Source organism: Oreochromis aureus, linkage group 1, assembly GCF_013358895.1.
Source record: "Oreochromis aureus strain Israel breed Guangdong linkage group 1, ZZ_aureus, whole genome shotgun sequence".
Taxonomy (NCBI): Eukaryota; Metazoa; Chordata; class Actinopteri; order Cichliformes; family Cichlidae; genus Oreochromis; species Oreochromis aureus.
Window position 1 is genome coordinate 18,163,107 of NC_052942.1, and position 16,692 is coordinate 18,179,798.

At 38.9% G+C, this 16,692-nt stretch overlaps 1 protein-coding gene across 3 annotated transcripts in view; it reads right to left on the minus strand.

Annotated features, from left to right (window-relative positions):
- Window positions 1-1,437: 1,437 nt before the first annotated feature.
- The window catches only part of gpc6a (glypican 6a), a 153,545-nt gene continuing 138,290 nt past the window's right edge, over window positions 1,438-16,692 (minus strand). For 2 of the 3 annotated variants that reach the window (XM_039609535.1, XM_039609530.1), the window contains exon 9: window positions 12,127-15,821. In XM_039609535.1, coding sequence (XP_039465469.1) covers window positions 15,604-15,821 — 218 coding nt within the window. In that variant the 3' untranslated portion in view covers window positions 12,127-15,603. Of the gene's footprint in view, window positions 1,836-12,126; window positions 15,822-16,692 lie in introns of those variants that run through there. The other variant, XM_039609537.1, reaches the window with a different exon arrangement.

The following is a 16,692-nucleotide window of genomic DNA, read 5'->3' on the forward strand; positions in this document are numbered from 1 at the left end:
CACAAGAAGACAAGATAAGAAATGGCACTGAGACAGAGATCGCAAAGGAGGTGGTGCTTTTATCTACAAGAAATTATGTTATTATCATCATTTGAGGAAACTTACAAACGAGAACAGAGTGCTCATTATCATGATTGCACACAGACTGTGGATGTTATACAGGACTTTAAGAACACACGAAACTCCAGAAGATAAACAGCTTCCATTAACCATATGATCTACCCAAAGGGTCCACACAAGAGAAAACATCAAATAGCAGCGGTTTTGTGGGCAAAATATTTCTTGTTGGAGGGGAATTCAGACTGCTTTGAGCTGAGAGGAATTTCTTTATATTATAACAAAGGCAAGGAGAAGAGCATCTCTGCACAACTGGTTGAATCTTTAAGCAGATAGATTACACCGGATGCAGTTCCCATCAGCTAAGAACACGAAACTGAGGTTACAACTCACATGGACTTAACAAAAGTTGGATCACAGATTGTAAAAATCTTACCAGGTATGAGTTTCAATGTCTGTTGTCACATTCCGATGGTAGGGTCAAAGTTTGGTGCAAACAACATGAAAGCATGGATACATCCTGCCTCGGATCAAAGGTTCAGGCAGCTGCTGGTGGTGTAATAGGGTGTTGGACAAATTCTGTGCACACTTTCAGCCCCTTAGTATTAACTGAGCATCCTTTACACAACACAGCCTACCTGAGTGTTGTTACCGACCAAGTCCATCCTACACTGCATCAACCTTCTGATGGATGTTTCAGGAGACTGCTATCATGAACAGGCATCTGACAAATTTGCAGCAACTGTGTGACGTTATCAAGTCAACATGGGCCAAAATCTCTGAGGATTGTTTCCAGCACCTTGTTGAATCTGTGCCATGAAGAATGAAAGCAGTTCTGAAGGTAAAACCCAGCACTAGCAAGATGTACTTAATAAAGGTTAGTTTAACTTTTATAATATATGGCAACAGATTTCATTATTGATCATACAGTTTTTATGTTTATGCTCTAGTAAACGTTCAGTTCTGTCATGGAGTAGAAATATAAATTGATATAAGGTAAGATATAAGGTAAGTACTTTATTTAGTGCAGTGCTTAATATAGCGAACCTTTAAAAAACCCCACATTGTTTGTTTATGTTTGATTAATGATCTTATGACTAGTTAATTTCCTGCCGTTTAATCAATCCTTGGGGCTCAAACTGTAATCGATATTAGGAATCTGTGGAGAAGAATAAATTCTTGGTCTTCTGTTTGACACAGTAATAAAGTTATTATTTATTGTTTATAATGGACAGTCTAATGACTTAAAATGTGGTTACAACCGTTTCTGCACATTTGCGTTTCTGTGAACATCAGTAAGTGTAGACACGTGCTGCAAATGTATATTTAGAGCAGATAAATCCAGGCTGTTTTGGGAAGCCAGGCTGTTTTAGTCTTTGATATTAAACAGAAAAAAAGGAGAAGTGTACTCTACCTGTTGGCTCTAGAGCCATATACCTCCGACACGGTAGTATGCAGAACCTTGCTTCTCGTCTTTCGTTCTTTTTTTTCTCCCGAGTACAGATCAGTGTGGTGACAAGCCTAACATCCACTGCACTGGCTCACTAGATTCCTCTCTATCTCAAGTCAAGTGGTGGGTCAAAAAGGATAAAACCGTTTTCTTTCTCCTCTCTGATGCATGCTAATGCGCAGTCTGTCAGTACTGAGGTGGCAAGGCCCTCAGGGAGGGTTTTTCACTGAACTTCTTGCACGGAATTTCTTGTCTGTAGAAAGATCAGGGAGGGTAATCTCTGCCTCTGCTATCCAGGATTGTTCTGCTGTGTAATTCAGTCTTTATCCTAAATCCAGGGAGAGAAAGACAGCGGAGAGAGAGACAAAGACAGAGGAGGAAAGATTTATTTGAAAATGTCTAATGTATGAAACAGGAAGAAAGAGAAGAGTATTTGCACATGATTGCAAAGGGTTTAGGGCATTGAGAGAAAAACACTTTTTCGGATGATGCTAGATGGAAATACATTTCCACAAAAACTCATTATACAGGGAAAACTTGTCCAATAAAGGAGCGGATAGCCAAGATTTTTAATCACTGAACTGCAGCTGTCAATTGAGCATTTCAGAGACAATGTTTATGTTATGGGAATGACCTTGGTGAGTCAGTCTATCACAATATGGAAGCTCCAGTGTTGGTTTGAAATGAAGCATAGTGAGTGGGTGCAAAACTCTGCATCTGTTCCTATTGGTTTAACGAGTACAACATACGTGCCAGTGAGCCACAACATTAAAACTACCAACAGAAATTAATGATCATCTTCGTACAAATTTATCTTCTGAGGAATAGCTAGATAACTTCAGCTTTAACTCAGGATTTTCAGGGTTACAAATGTGTTTCACTACCTCTCACCATGGTAATGTATTCTGCTGAGATAAGAGTTCAGCACATACTAAACCAACACCTACTGACTAATCAATTCATCGTTCCTTAAAGATCCTATGGACCCTGGTGCACAGAAAGTAGGAGGTTTTTATCTTTCTTTGATCATCAATAAGAAACTTGGAGCAACTTTAGTTTTTGCTTTTCTGTTGCTGGTTGAAGCAATTTGAAGCCTTTTAAAAAGAAAAAAATCTATATCTAATTTAATAATATGATTCTAAAGTAGGACCCCAAATCTTGCACTTGTTCCCTTTTATAAAACAACCCCAGTGTCAATGAGAGTACCAAAACACGGGGCTGGTGCGTGGTAGAAAAACGTATCCAAACAAAGAGCAAAAAAAATCTGAGCAGGAATGGCTCGAAGACCACAACCAAGAGCCCAAAGCACCGATACAACCTCCAAAGGTTCAGGGTTATGGGGCACACTGGAATGGGTCCAGTCCCTGGAGGGCTTCACTCTGCAACCCAAAGGACCTGATGCACGCCCCAAAATCCTTTTGCCTCGTGTGCTCAAAGACAGTTTTGCCGCAAGGAGACCTGCACAATACTAGACCAGTGGTTTTAATGACTTGGCTAATGGGTATATATAAAAATATATAAATATAAACGCATACAAAAACTTATTTATGTCTTATTATACAGTACTAGGTTAAACCCATTTAATTGCCCACTCCCCTGTGGGAGTGAAAATTGAAAACCAAGGTTTAATTTCATAGGTCTCTATTTTCAAGGGACTTTTTTACTGTCTCTAAAGCCCTCACACAATTACTTGTCATGTAAAAAGCAATTACAATCCGTGCCTGGATGAAATGTGTCATCAGAGAATCCATTAACAATGTCCTCAGACCTTAATATTTACAGTCACCACCCTACTTTCAGAGGCAACACTGAGTTTTATGAGTTGTGAAGGACAGTTAAAAGGCACATAGTCGTTGTTAGATCTGTTGTTTTAGGCAGTCTGTTTGAGGCAATTAGGATTTCAGAAAGGTATTAATTGCAAAGTTATTATATTACATAAAATTATACAAGTGTTCCTGTTGCGTTCCTTTATTTGACATCAACAAAAGCCATTTTCTTTGTACATTGTAGTTATTTAATTAAACCAGTGCTTCTGCGAGGATTGTGTAGGTGAACTACAAAAAGTATGTGTGCAGAAAAAAACAGTAGATTATCTCCTCTAAGGAGATGAAAAGCAGTATAAAAAACACCTCACGAGCTCACTAGTATGTAGTACTCCCTATTTTTCTTTCTTTTTACATTTCCTGTGTAGAAATGTGAAATCAGTCCGCTGTAATGCTCGTGTTTCTGTCTAAAACTAGAACCCGCTAATAAGGGTGGCCCATTCTTTCAAAAACTGAAACTAGGCCTACACTTAACACCTGCTCTCACAGCACAGTTAGATCATTTCTTCTCACAACACGAAGACCACAGGTAGAATTAATAACAGTAATGATGGCTTGGTTGTCCCACTAGTCTATTACAGTGAACTGGAATAGATTACTGGTGCAGCAGCTCCTCAAAATGGAATACAGCTATCAAACAAGGCCCTAATGACCAGTTACCATCTTATCTTAGAAACATCATAGTAGCATATTATCCCAATATCAAACCCTACTTTCAGAGGACGGCTTACTTGTTGTTTCCAGAGCCTCCAGCAATAAGGCTGACTTTCAGTGGAAGAAGAACACCTGTTTTCCTCCCATGATGCATTAAGCATCTTTTCTACACTCTCCTCTCTTTCACGTCACATTGCATGTCATTAAATTCACAAAGTGTTTGCTCAAAGGGGAGTTGCTATTTATTGTAAGACACTGAGTTAGTCGGTGTTAATGTGGAAAGGTTAGGTCCACAATTTGACTAAGGAGTGTGAATTTTGACATGAATTACGATAATTCTGTGTGATATGCAATCATAGAATACTGGATTCACATTTAATTGTATTACAAGATCAAATATTTATCTAAATTTTCACCTAGCAAAAAAAAAAAAAAAAAAATGTTAACACTAATTTTGGGGAAAATTGGCTTCAGACCCTGTGCTTCTTAGACATGAGGCATGCAGCTGGGCACGTTTTCTCTGTGTTGGTTGCTAACGTTGAGGTTTGGAAGCACAGCCCGTTTTAAAAAATGGTCATCCATGTAGCCACTGTGACATAAGTCACTCGTTAGCGATGTCCCTTTGTGAAGACTAACTCAGAATTGTAGCTGTTTTTTTCCCACCTTGCTGTTTGGGAATCAGATGTAATGAAGATGGTAGTGACCTCCAGTTGTTCTTTTTATTTTGGTACTAATTTGTTTCTTGTGCCTTGTATTTAGTTTTACTTCCTTTTGTCATGACCTTGGTTTGCTTATGTTTGCCTGCTGTTTCCTATCTCCCTGATTGTCTTGTGTCTATTTATGTCCTAATTCTCTTTTTCTCATTTCATGCTTTGAATGTTGTTTTTTTTTATTTTGACTGCCTACCTTAAAAAATGTCAGCTTTACGTTTACCTAATTTGGCTGTGAGTCCTGTTTTTTGCCGAATCTTCAGACATGAAGCATAGAGCAAGTGACTTCATTTATTTCAGTGCCGTTTCAACCTCATACCGTATTTCTTTTGCACTACAATGAAACAGAATTAATCCTTTTACAGTCACAAGGTTTTTTCTCTAAGAACAATTCAAAATTATCAAGTGGATCATGCAGGAAAAACTCAGCTCTGCCTTTGAAATCCATAAACTTTTTGTATTTCATCTGGAGTTTGGCCCTTTCACACTGGTTTATCCATAATTGAAGCACATAAATAATTGTACAGACAGAAAGCGTGATTGTAATGAATAATTCTGGTTCAGATGTGAAGCTGTTTCGTGTTGTCCCCATTGATACTGTCATGTGAAAATGAATAAATGGATGTTTGGGGGAGCTACTCCGATGTGTTGAATGCAGCAAGGCAGCAGTGTTTTTTAGTTTCTGCCTTTTTTCTCTGTCAGAAACTCTCTGTCAGTTCTGCTGCCTCCACTAACAAAATGTGACACTGAGGCAGGTTTGACAACTGATAGATTACAAGTAGCAGTTAGTACATTCATCTCAACTGTGGTCGACGGCGCTTGACACTACCTGTTTCTTGCCTGTTTCTCCTTTTCTTTCACTTAATCTTTCACCCTCAGAAATAGGGGTGCAGTAAAATTTACACTGTATGGCTCATTATTGGAACAAAGCTAACTTAGTGCGTTTTTTATGGACCAAAAACTACATTATTGTTCCCAAGCAGCAAAGGGGACATATTTGCACAGCTGCAAACGATATATGACCATCTAACATTTGTACATGTGTATTGTAATCTCATTATGCCTTTCTCCTCCTCCTCCATCACAGCTCCCTCATTTCCACATCATCCTCTTCCTCCTCACCTCAAGCCTCATCTCCAGAAGTGGTCAGAACTCTAATACACAAAAATGTGCATAAACATGCTTATTTATTCCTGATATTGATGGAATTACTTGTTATCAGCAGATTAGACATGCAATTCTTCCTGTCCCCTGACAGTTGACAACAAACAGCTAAACAACAACAGCTAACACAAGCTAACATAATGGCAGCTAATGTTAGGCTTGTCCTACAAACCACACTTGCCCTCTGACAAACAGTTTGATTAGATTCTCAAATTTCCTGAGAGGTTATTGACTAAGTGTCTGAGTCCAACAATGTTAGATAAACTTCAGAGACGGTTTCATTAATGTTGGCTAACAGCGGCTAACAACAGCGGCTAACAACAGCAGCTAACGACAGCTAACACCTTTATAAAAAAGTTCAGAATATCACCAACAGCTCACCTCAGTATCGCTGCCATCAGGATGAAGTGAGCTTCACTGACTCATCGACTCTTTTCACAAAGTTTTATAGCATCCTCCAGAGTAAATAGACACGACACACATTGACAGCTGAGGTACACAGCGGACTGACAGACTACACTGACTATAGATGAACAGCAGCCAGAGCTCTCACTGCATTGGCCACCATAGCTAGGAGTATGCACTTAAACTGGAAGGGGTAAGAAAACAGAATTCAATTGACTGCAACTGATCAATCTACTGAGATCTAGCAGGAATATATAAAACACTGTACCTTTAAAGTTTTCCCATTTCCTTATTTATATTCGTTAAATGGAAATTTATTATTTGCATTTAATTATTATTATGTTTTTAATAGATTCTGAGTAGCTTGAAACTGTCTTGTATGTTGTATCAGCAGCATTGTGGTGCAGAATTTTGCACTTGTTCTCTCTCTTTTCTCCAGGTGTTTCACTTTCCTCTTACAGTTCAATTGCTTGAACGTTAAATGGTGATTTCAGGTACCCAGCATACTCGGTTTTCCACCATTTCTAAAAGGTCGATTGTTGTACAAAACCATAAGTTCAAGACTGGTCTTCAGTATTGAACCTCTGGTGACAATACAGAAAGGATACAAAGAAGCACCTGCTCTCAAGAGTTCAGCAGCACTAACTTAGCGTGTACTGCCCCATGCTGTCAAAGCCTAAAAGGCACAATAATAAAGTACTTTATTTTCTGAGTGATGATGCTGGTAGATTGAGCATTTGCTTAAATTTCTACCAAATGTGTTGTTTCTGCTATTAATACTTTTTAATATTTGTACTTTTTGTTATCCAGTTTTGAATATTCAACTCCCAGTGCCAGAGTAAGTCTCAAAGCATATCACAAGTAATTTGTTTTTGTCACATTCCTAATGTTCAAAGCAATTTGCAAAAGAATATCACCCCGTCTGAAACAGGTGAGAATAAAGGACAGGAGCCAAATGGGTGAGAAAAGTGAGTTAGTGTTAATATGGTACAAATCAAGTGAAAGAAAAGGCAGATCAGGCTGTTTTTAAATTGAGCTTCATTTGAGTTCATTAGTTTTCATGCAGTAATAATTTTGAAAGGGAATTCATTTTATAAGCATGGGTCTGTAATTTAGCCAGGAACTATAATTGCTCCACCTCTGAGCACACTTTCCCCAAAGCATTTACTAAGATCTCCATACTTTAGTGGAAATAAGTTTCTTGTGTTGCAGTCCTGCTTTTAATAATGTGATATGTAAATGTTTTCATACAAATCCTAACACAATCTGCCCTCTGAAAGGTAACCTTAACACGATTATAACCACGTTAGTTCAGCAACAGAAGAAACTGCTAGGTCTGAAGGTGTTCCAGTCGGTAGAGATTTAACTGTAACATGCTGTTTTTTGTCACATGTCAGGATAATTATTTCAAATGTTAGCACTGCATTACCATACTGTGTTTAAGACCCTGAGACAAGCTCGAGTTAGTGTGTGCAGATGTTAATTGCTTGGTAATAATGAAATGCCAGTCATGCAAAGCATTCTCATTAGGTTCCCTTTTGGGCTGCTTTACATGACCAGGAGAAGCATGCAACTCTAGAGAAGACATTTTGACACGTCACAGTGAGGAAATTACAAGTGCAGATAAAATGCATCACAGCTGATTTCTTTTCAGCTGACGCAAGTTTTTTTTAAAGGGATTTTTCCAGTTGAAGCACTGTCGTGTTTGAAAGGCAAATAATCTTAATAATGGGTGCTTTTCAAACTTTAACAAGTCAAAATGTCAGCTGTGAAAACGGCCTATATTTTTAATGAGTGCGTTCTTCCTTTGTGTTCTCCTGCAGGTTTATCTTATTAACTGTTGAAGATGCTCATTAGATTTTCTGAATAATGCTTAATGCTTAGTATTGAAGCAGTTCTGTATTAGACACAGATACTAGTTGACAGGCAAATGCATAGTTGTAACACAGTTTAACTGACAATAGGCAATCCTACTGTGAATAGGCAATCCTATATGGACAAAAGTATTGGGCCACATCTCCTAATCTTTGATTTTTTTATTTTTAGTCCCATTGGCAGTGATGTAGAAAATCATGCGTCAAGCCCTTTACAAACATGTTAAATTAAAAACACCTGTAATTTGAGCGTGATAGGATACCACCATCGCAACAAGTTTCTCCCCTCCTTGGTATTTCTACTGCAGGTGGTATTATTATAACCTCCTTTGTTCATTAACATCAGCACAAAAGCCGTGCACCAGGAGCTATGTTGCATGGGTTTCCATCCCTGAGCAGCTCCTGTATCTGTAATAAGTAACTGGCTCAGTACTTATGCTGTATTCATAGCCATATGTCCATGTCCATATACTGTATTCTTTACAGTTGTCTGGTCAGAAGCCATGAAACTATCACATCCACCAAAGGTATCTGGAAGGTAATCTTCCATAATTCAAAGGTATTTTTTGCATGAATACATTTTTAAATGTAAATTAAATTTCTAAATGGTAATTTATGCCCTGAGAATTGCACCTGTTAATACAGTACTAATATAAATGTGGAAGCTCTCTATAAATCAACCTTATATCACAGGGAAGCAAAAAGTAGGGTGAGGTTCTTGTTATATGCAAGGCTGGCTGACTTTCTAGGGAAAAAATAAACATATATTAGCTTAAACACGTCTGAAGCCAATTTAGAAATGCTAAAACTCTGAAGGCAGCATAGAAATAAATGATCTGATTTTCTTCCTAGTCTCTCAAACATTGGAGGCATGGATCCACAGTAAAGCAATAAAAAGAAATACACAGCAGCATAGGAAAAAAAACCCCAGAAAACTTTTTTTTAAATAAATGTTTATTTTTACCATTGTATTATTTTCTGTATACAAGAATGTGTAACAAAAGCCAAATAAGCAATCCATTTTAGTCTTTTAAAAAATGGTAAGGCATGTCTGCTTGTATAACCATCAACTTCGACCCCCCTCAAAAAAACTTTGAACAACGTGCACCGACAGTTCCAAAACGCTTGATGTGCTCCTTATTTATCAGATTTTGCAAATCACAACAGTACCACACTCACAGCATATGTTTTAGCAAAAGTGCAGCAAATGATTAACATCAAAATGAAGAAGATTCTTGCATAAAACACTCTTTAAAACCTCAGATCACCTTTTTTTTCTTTTTTTTAAATGCCAAAATGAATGAATGAGAGAAAAACAAAAACAAAACAAGTTTAGCGCTGAATCGTGTCAAACTGCGAATGCGTGTCTGACCGGGGTAACGTATCACGTCAGGAAAGAGAGGAGTACACAAGGCAGTGGAGAATGGCAAACATTCCTCTTGTAATGAGAGAAGACTGTTGTTTAGACAGACACAAGCTCTTTGGAAAAAACTGCACCGAACTTCCAAAACATTCTTTTCTTAATTCACTTTCTTTACTTTGTCTGAAGAACACTGCTAAAGCCCAGCCTCATCTTAGTCATCCAAAAACTCTTGTTGCTGCAATCACAGATCTTGTAGAGGCTCTAATGGGTGCATTCGACCTTTGTATGGCTGCAGATGCTTTGAGTTTTTACACTTTGGAGAAAAAAAACTGAGCTGTTAAGCCCCACTGAGGAGCAAGCAGTGCCAAAGCTTAAACAATGCCCGTATCTGAAGCCACACGGCTAACTTCCTGCCTTATTATCAAGCACACACTGCACTGATTGTTCCGCCTCACTACCGACCCTGACTCAGAAATGTCTGCCTCCACAATGTTTTGGCTGCGTTTGACTCCAAGTAAAACCCACTAACTCGCACTTATAATTGAGTTTTATTCCTGTTGTGCAGCATATTCGTTTAATTTGCCAGTTATGAAATCACCAAAACACAAAGTGCGTTTGAATAAAAAAGAAAAGGAAAAAGAAAAAGCGCAGACAAAAGAAACAAAAAGCATTTTTGCCATTACGGTCGAAACGTTCTAGATATTCTCGCTTAAGTGTAAACGTCCAGAGCTAAAATTAATTATCAGTCCACATTTCAACAGCCTCCATGTAACAAACCATGACTTTTACATGAAACCTCCTTCACTTCAATTATCGCGTCCTCAGGGCGGTACTCCTGGGTGAGTAAAGATGAGGAAAACCAGCACTGCACAGGACTGACAGCTAGTTACTTCAACGGCATTTAATTCAACATTCACCATGTTATAAATAGTTACAGCGTGACGTCCTCTCAGCTCCCCGTCTGACCCACTGAAACAGCAGCAGCTGATGCTTCTGCTGGTCGTCTGTCTGTGACCACAGGATACGTGAGCAATTTTAAAAAGCTGTTAGTGCAACACAGTGACTCGTATAACTTCTGTATCAAAACGATTTAAACACAGTTGAGTCATCTAACTGTGTTTATGTTTAAAGTTTCCAATGCACCCCTCGTCCCATCTCATACAGGCTTTGACCTTGACAGGCTCCAAAGACTTGCTCAGTCATCCATTTTAGTGTGCACTAAAAATTTCCATGTACCTTTTCAAACTCGGGGCTTTAAAATGTGCATCGCATCCTCTCTCCGGCACCAATGAGTTGCTCAGTTATTACGGCAGTGAAGGGAATGTAGACGGGTCTCCTGCATGCACAGTTTTGGTGGGTATTGGGGAAGTCTTCTCAGTCTCCCAGTGCTGCTTCCAGGCATTGTTGGTGACTAATTAACACTGGTTGAAATCACCCCAGTGTTGACTCACTACTCCCTTTTTAATGGGTGCTTTGCAGTATACTCATTAGAGCATTAACTATGATCTCAGACCCTCACTGGATCATAACTGCCAGCTGCAAAATTGTTATTTTGACAACTGTGCATTGGGGCACATTGCATTGTTGGCATTTGGACATTTTTGAGTGCACAGCATAGAAGGAAAACACAAACGGATTATATTTATATATATATATTAGGGGTGCAACAATACTCGTTTCGGTATTGAACCGTTCGATACAGTGCTTTCAGTTCGGTACGCATATGTATCGAACAATACAAAATTTTTAATTTATTTTATCAACATTTCTTCTGACGATGCTGACTGTATTGAGAGCTCAGTGGATCTGCGTTCGACTACTCCGTCTAGGCTGCACTGTCAAGCGCAGATCCACTGAGCGCAGTGCAAGCTAGCGAGACAGAAAGCTCGTTGCAACATGGCAACTGCCTCAACGCTTCCCGAAATTGAACCTCCTCCACCCTCATTCAGATCTGGCGTTTGGAACTATTTTGGTTTTCATGTGAAGTATGACCCTGATGGTAAGCGCGTCATGGACAAAAGTAAAACAGTATGTCGGATGTGCCACGCAATGCTCAATTACATTGGTGGGAACTAGTGCGTTAGCGCAGTTAGCTCGTTAATGTGTTGACGCCGTCCAGCCCCACGCACGGGGCGATCCGTGGTAACTCGTTAACGGAGATTTGCCGCGTTATGGCGTTAACGTCATTTCAACGAGATTAACGCTGACAGCACTAGTGGGAACACAACGAATATGACTGCACATTTACGCCGACATCATCCTAGTGCAAAGACAAGTGGAAGCAGACAAAAACAACAAGCACGCATGCTACAAACTTTACCCGAGTCATTTAGACAGCCCTACATGATTCTCCTTATGGGGACCTGATATGTTTAATATGCTGCTGCGAATATACCCCAGAAGAAGCGTATAGTATAGCTTTTATTTTGGAAAGAGCCATTTCTCTGTAATAAACTCTCTTTTCCAAAGATGAGTGATTTGTCGATCAGATAGATTTATTTTTTTTATTATTTTGTTGTTTCAGCAACATTAAATTTAAAAACTGTACTTTTGAGTTAAAATATATATTTATAATTTTAATAAATGACAAATTAAAATAGCATGAACATTTTTTTGTATCGAAAAAATATCGAACCGTGACACCAAAGTATCGAATCGAACCGAACCGTGAATTTTGTGTATCGTTGCACCACTAATATATATATGAAAAATAGATAGAGTGAGTTCAGGCACACTGTTTCTTTATAGATTTGTCTTAGCAAAGAATGTAGTCGGTAGTTCCATTTTTATCCAGATGTACAGCACATTTTAAAGACATTTCTAAAAAAAAAAACAAAACAAGCACACAAAACATCTTTTTTGTCTATGCCCCTGCTGTCATGTGAATATTAGAAACTAAGCATTAGGGTAAACAGCAGATAGTGCTAAATGTTTAGTCACACATCAGGCTGCATAATGGGATGACATATAGTAATTAAAATAAAAGCGGTACCGTGAAAAGATGGAAAACGCCATTAGATATAAACCCAGTGAGGAAAATGTTTATACGCTTGTTTTATAGAGTAATAGAAAGAAGATTAAAGTCTCTTCGTATGTCACACGCTTGTTTTGGGTCATGATTTATCCTCCAAATCTGTTTACGATTTACTTTGTCAGCTTTTGTTTCGCTCTATGCGCTAACGTTTCACCTCAGTCAGGGTGAACCCTTGTGATTTTCAACCAGTTTTGATGACAGGTGAATGGAACTGCTCTGCCTTCCTGTTTCTGCATTAATCTGCTCAGTGCACAATTAGTTATTGGGTGGCCTTTCGTTAATCACTTCAGTGTTGTCTTTAGTCGTGCTTTGGTTAAACACAGTTGTTGTGCTACACAAATAAGGTTTGCTGTTCAGTGATTTAATTGCTATGCCGTTGGGTTTTTTGTGTTTTTTTCAGTAGGAGGTTGCTGTTCAGTCACCTTATCCCAAAACCATTTCGATAAGGAGTGAGGTGAAAGAGGTCAACTGTGGGAGCTTCCTGTGGTGCTCAGTTTCTCTCTCGTGAGTCATATGAGCGCACCGAGGGTAGATTTCCCTTATGGTGTTTTCTGTGAAGAGATTCGTGACACTTGCGCAAACTTTGTGCTTTTCTATCCCCTCTTCATGCTGTGGAGACGAGGAAAACTCGTGCCCCGAATTTTCTTTATTAAGCTTTTGTACATGAAACACAAGATCTCTTTAGCTGCTCATAGCAGCTATTGATTTGTCTATTTGTGTATTTACTGGAAGGTCTCTGTTGAAGTAATGGGCTTGTGTATTGTGAAAACATTTCAGGTACTTATGAGCTGATGAGATTCAATCCTCCGGGCACACTCGTGATGGCTTCAACAATATTCACGCTACATATTGCAAGATACTGTATCCGAAAGCTACATTTCTCTGCGACTAGATGTTAAAGCCATTAGTTGCAGATGAATTGTCAAAAAAAAAGAAAAGTCCCATCTTTTTTTCTAAACCCTTTCCCTTGATCTTAATAGAAAATGTCATGAGGTAAAATGTGGAGGAGAATTAATGAGAACTTAGAACTTAGTGCTAATTGAATCTCACTTGGCAGATTGGTGTTATCAAGTTGTTGCTGAGTACTTTAAAACTATCGTCTCTCTAGTATAACAAAAAAGAAAAAGTCCTTCCTAGACACTTATGTAAGGCTTGAGCCTATCAGAGCTGACACAGGGCAAAAGGTGAGGTCATCTGGCATGATGTGATAGACAAAGTGTCAGTTCACTGAAAAAGCTTACTTTTTTTTTTAACCAATGTTGGAATTGAATTTTTTCTTTAAAGACTGCAGGCTAACAGTTATTAAACTGAAACAACAGCGTGCTCACATTCATAACAGCTGCGTGCGCTCTAACCCCGAGGAACTGGGAGACAGCATTAACTCATTTCCTTTCATAAAGTATGGTGCAGTGCATCTCATGCTAAAGGAGACAGAACACAAAGTGCATTACTTTAGCATTCGGCGAAGGTGACCAGTTCTTATTATGGCTGCCACTTATAGCCTTTCGCTCAGCTATGAACCCTTCTGGTATACAGTTCGACATCAACCACTGTGTTGTGTTTGTGAAGTGCTTTGCTCCCTGAGCCTCTTGAGTCTGCTAAAGGTCAAAGCCTGCAGGACACAGAGTGAAAGTTACGAATAGTTACCTTAGTTGTAGGAGTACATTTGGAGCCCTCTGGCCTTGGAACTCTTTTTTAAAAGTTGCTGACATTGTACGCGTCCTCTAAGAGAACACGACCAATTGCACCACATATAGCCTGTAGGGGGCATAGGTCTGCTCTCATTAACCAAAGAACATGCAAATTTCAGTATGATGCATCGCAAGACATGAGGGGTAACCAGCAGAGGATGTCAGAGGTTACGACTGGTAACTTTACATGTATGCAAATAAACAAGTAACAAAAAGTGAAATTCATCAGTGTGGCAGCCAAGAAAATTAAGGAAATTAAAATTTCATAAGCATATATCTACTATTACTATGCTCCAAGTCCTCTGAGAATAACAGAACCAGCGTGAGTGCATGTTAACTACCCAGACAGACGAAAGTAAATTAGATACCTGAACGCTGTTAACAGGCAATTAGTGCTGCTGCAGAACCATTCTTAGTTTTTATTTAACAGATGATCAAATAATTTGTAGAAACAATGACACACTTGTTAAAAAAAAGTATCCATTGCCAGTAAGATTACATTACAGTACCTTCCACTGTAACACATACTGTAACTGTTTATAAGTACAATACAATCAGTTAAATGATCTGAAAATATAGATCGTTTTCTCTGTGGGGTGGATGTTTCCTGTAGCTGTAGAAACTTATGAAGCCAACAAAAATAATCTGTGCAAAGTAGTTCTCTTAGTGCAGTACGATAGCACTTTCTCAAGAGATAATCAAATGTGCAACAATAAAGTGGCTGTAAGACCTGCTGCTTCCTGAAGCCACGTCGATATGACCAAACGGGAAACCAGGCGAACTGCTAGCACTGTACAACCTGCACAATCACTCCAAAAAACTGTAGCCTGCATAAAAACGCAAAAAAAAAAAAAAAAAAATGTTTTGTCAGTTAACATCATATCCGCGCATGCACACAGTAAAACTTTCTCCTTTTGATTTTGTTTTTCCTTTTGGGGGAGAAGACTAATAGGATAAAATAGGTGTTGTCTCGTTTTCTCCATTCATCATACAAAGGAAAAGAAAAATAGATTCCTTTTTATCTGGAAAAAAAAATCACTGACAGAACCGTCTTTAGAGGGTTTCATTTCTAAAACAGAAGCATGTTTTGTTTTTTTTCGCCCTCCAAAACTCACTTTAGAATAATGAGAAAACACATTTTCTTTATTTTCAGAGATGTGAAAGCTGGTTCACTGATGGCACCAAGCATTCTTTGGGGGACAAGCGGGATGCAGCACTGCACTCACTTTCACTCCTACCACACCATACAGTAAGCCATTCTCAACAGGTTTCCAGGAGGCTCTACATGTCCAGTGAGGGAACAGCAGTACAACTTGCTGTTAAACATACTGTTACGTAACAGTAAAAAAAAGTCAGCGGTAATGCGGGCCACACTGTATTATCTCCACTGAGTCTGCATCGCCCAAAGCGGGAGTGTGAGGGCAACCGTCAGCAGCAGCACGGAGGGTCCGCAGGAAACTGACTTGCCCGCGGCTGCTGCGCGCTCATCGCTTCTGTCAGCTCCGATCACAGGAGCCTCTGTTCCAACAAAAATAAACTCTGTTGTGCAGCCGTCGGAGCAACCGCTGCCGCTGCCGGAGCTGCTGCCCTCGTCACCTGCAGCAACACAAATTAAAAATGAGATGAAAATAAGATTATCAGAAGCAGCTACCGAGTGCGGTTCATTGCAGAGGGGAAGAGAAAGCGCACAATCGAGCCCCGGTCACACGAGGATGTGGCAGAAAAAGAAAAAACAAAAAGCTCACCCACACACATCCTACTGATATATTCAACAGTGGGTGTTATAATTTGGTTAGTCGCTTCGGTTGTTTGAAATGTTTTGTTCAGTTCAAATATTCACAATTACTGACTATCTACTATGCTATTATTATTATTTTTCTTGGCAAAGCAGTAGCATCACTGTTTAAATAACCCTCAGTATTTAGATTAGTGAGCGACTGAAGGTTGTGACGCTTTCAGCTTTGGCACAGATTCCTGCTGCCTTCAGCTCAACAGCAGGTTTTAAGCAGCTGCTTCAACTGTTCAGTTCAGTTTTGTATGAGCGGAAAACTGTTTGGTTAATTGCTCAACAGCAAACTTTAAGCACTGGAGTTGTTACAGTGAACATAAAGATACAAAGTATCCTCTAAACTCTCGCTGCAAAGAGATGAACAAACTCTTTACCCTATGACGCCTGAAATGAAACAAACTTTAGAAAAATCTAAAGTTTTTATAAATAAATATCAATTTGCATACTAGTTTTAATTAGTATCAGTTGTGCTATAGCCGACTTTTTTGTCCAATGTATTGCTCACAGTTTAATTATCTTAAACAAACAGAAACATAAAAGGGTTTAAGGTTAGGGTTAAAAAATGACACTGATGGTATAAAAACTGTATCCAATATAATCCACTTGGTGTTATTGTACAGGGTAATTATGCAAATATATGAAGAAAATCTATGAAATCTGAATTTAAATACAGCAGTG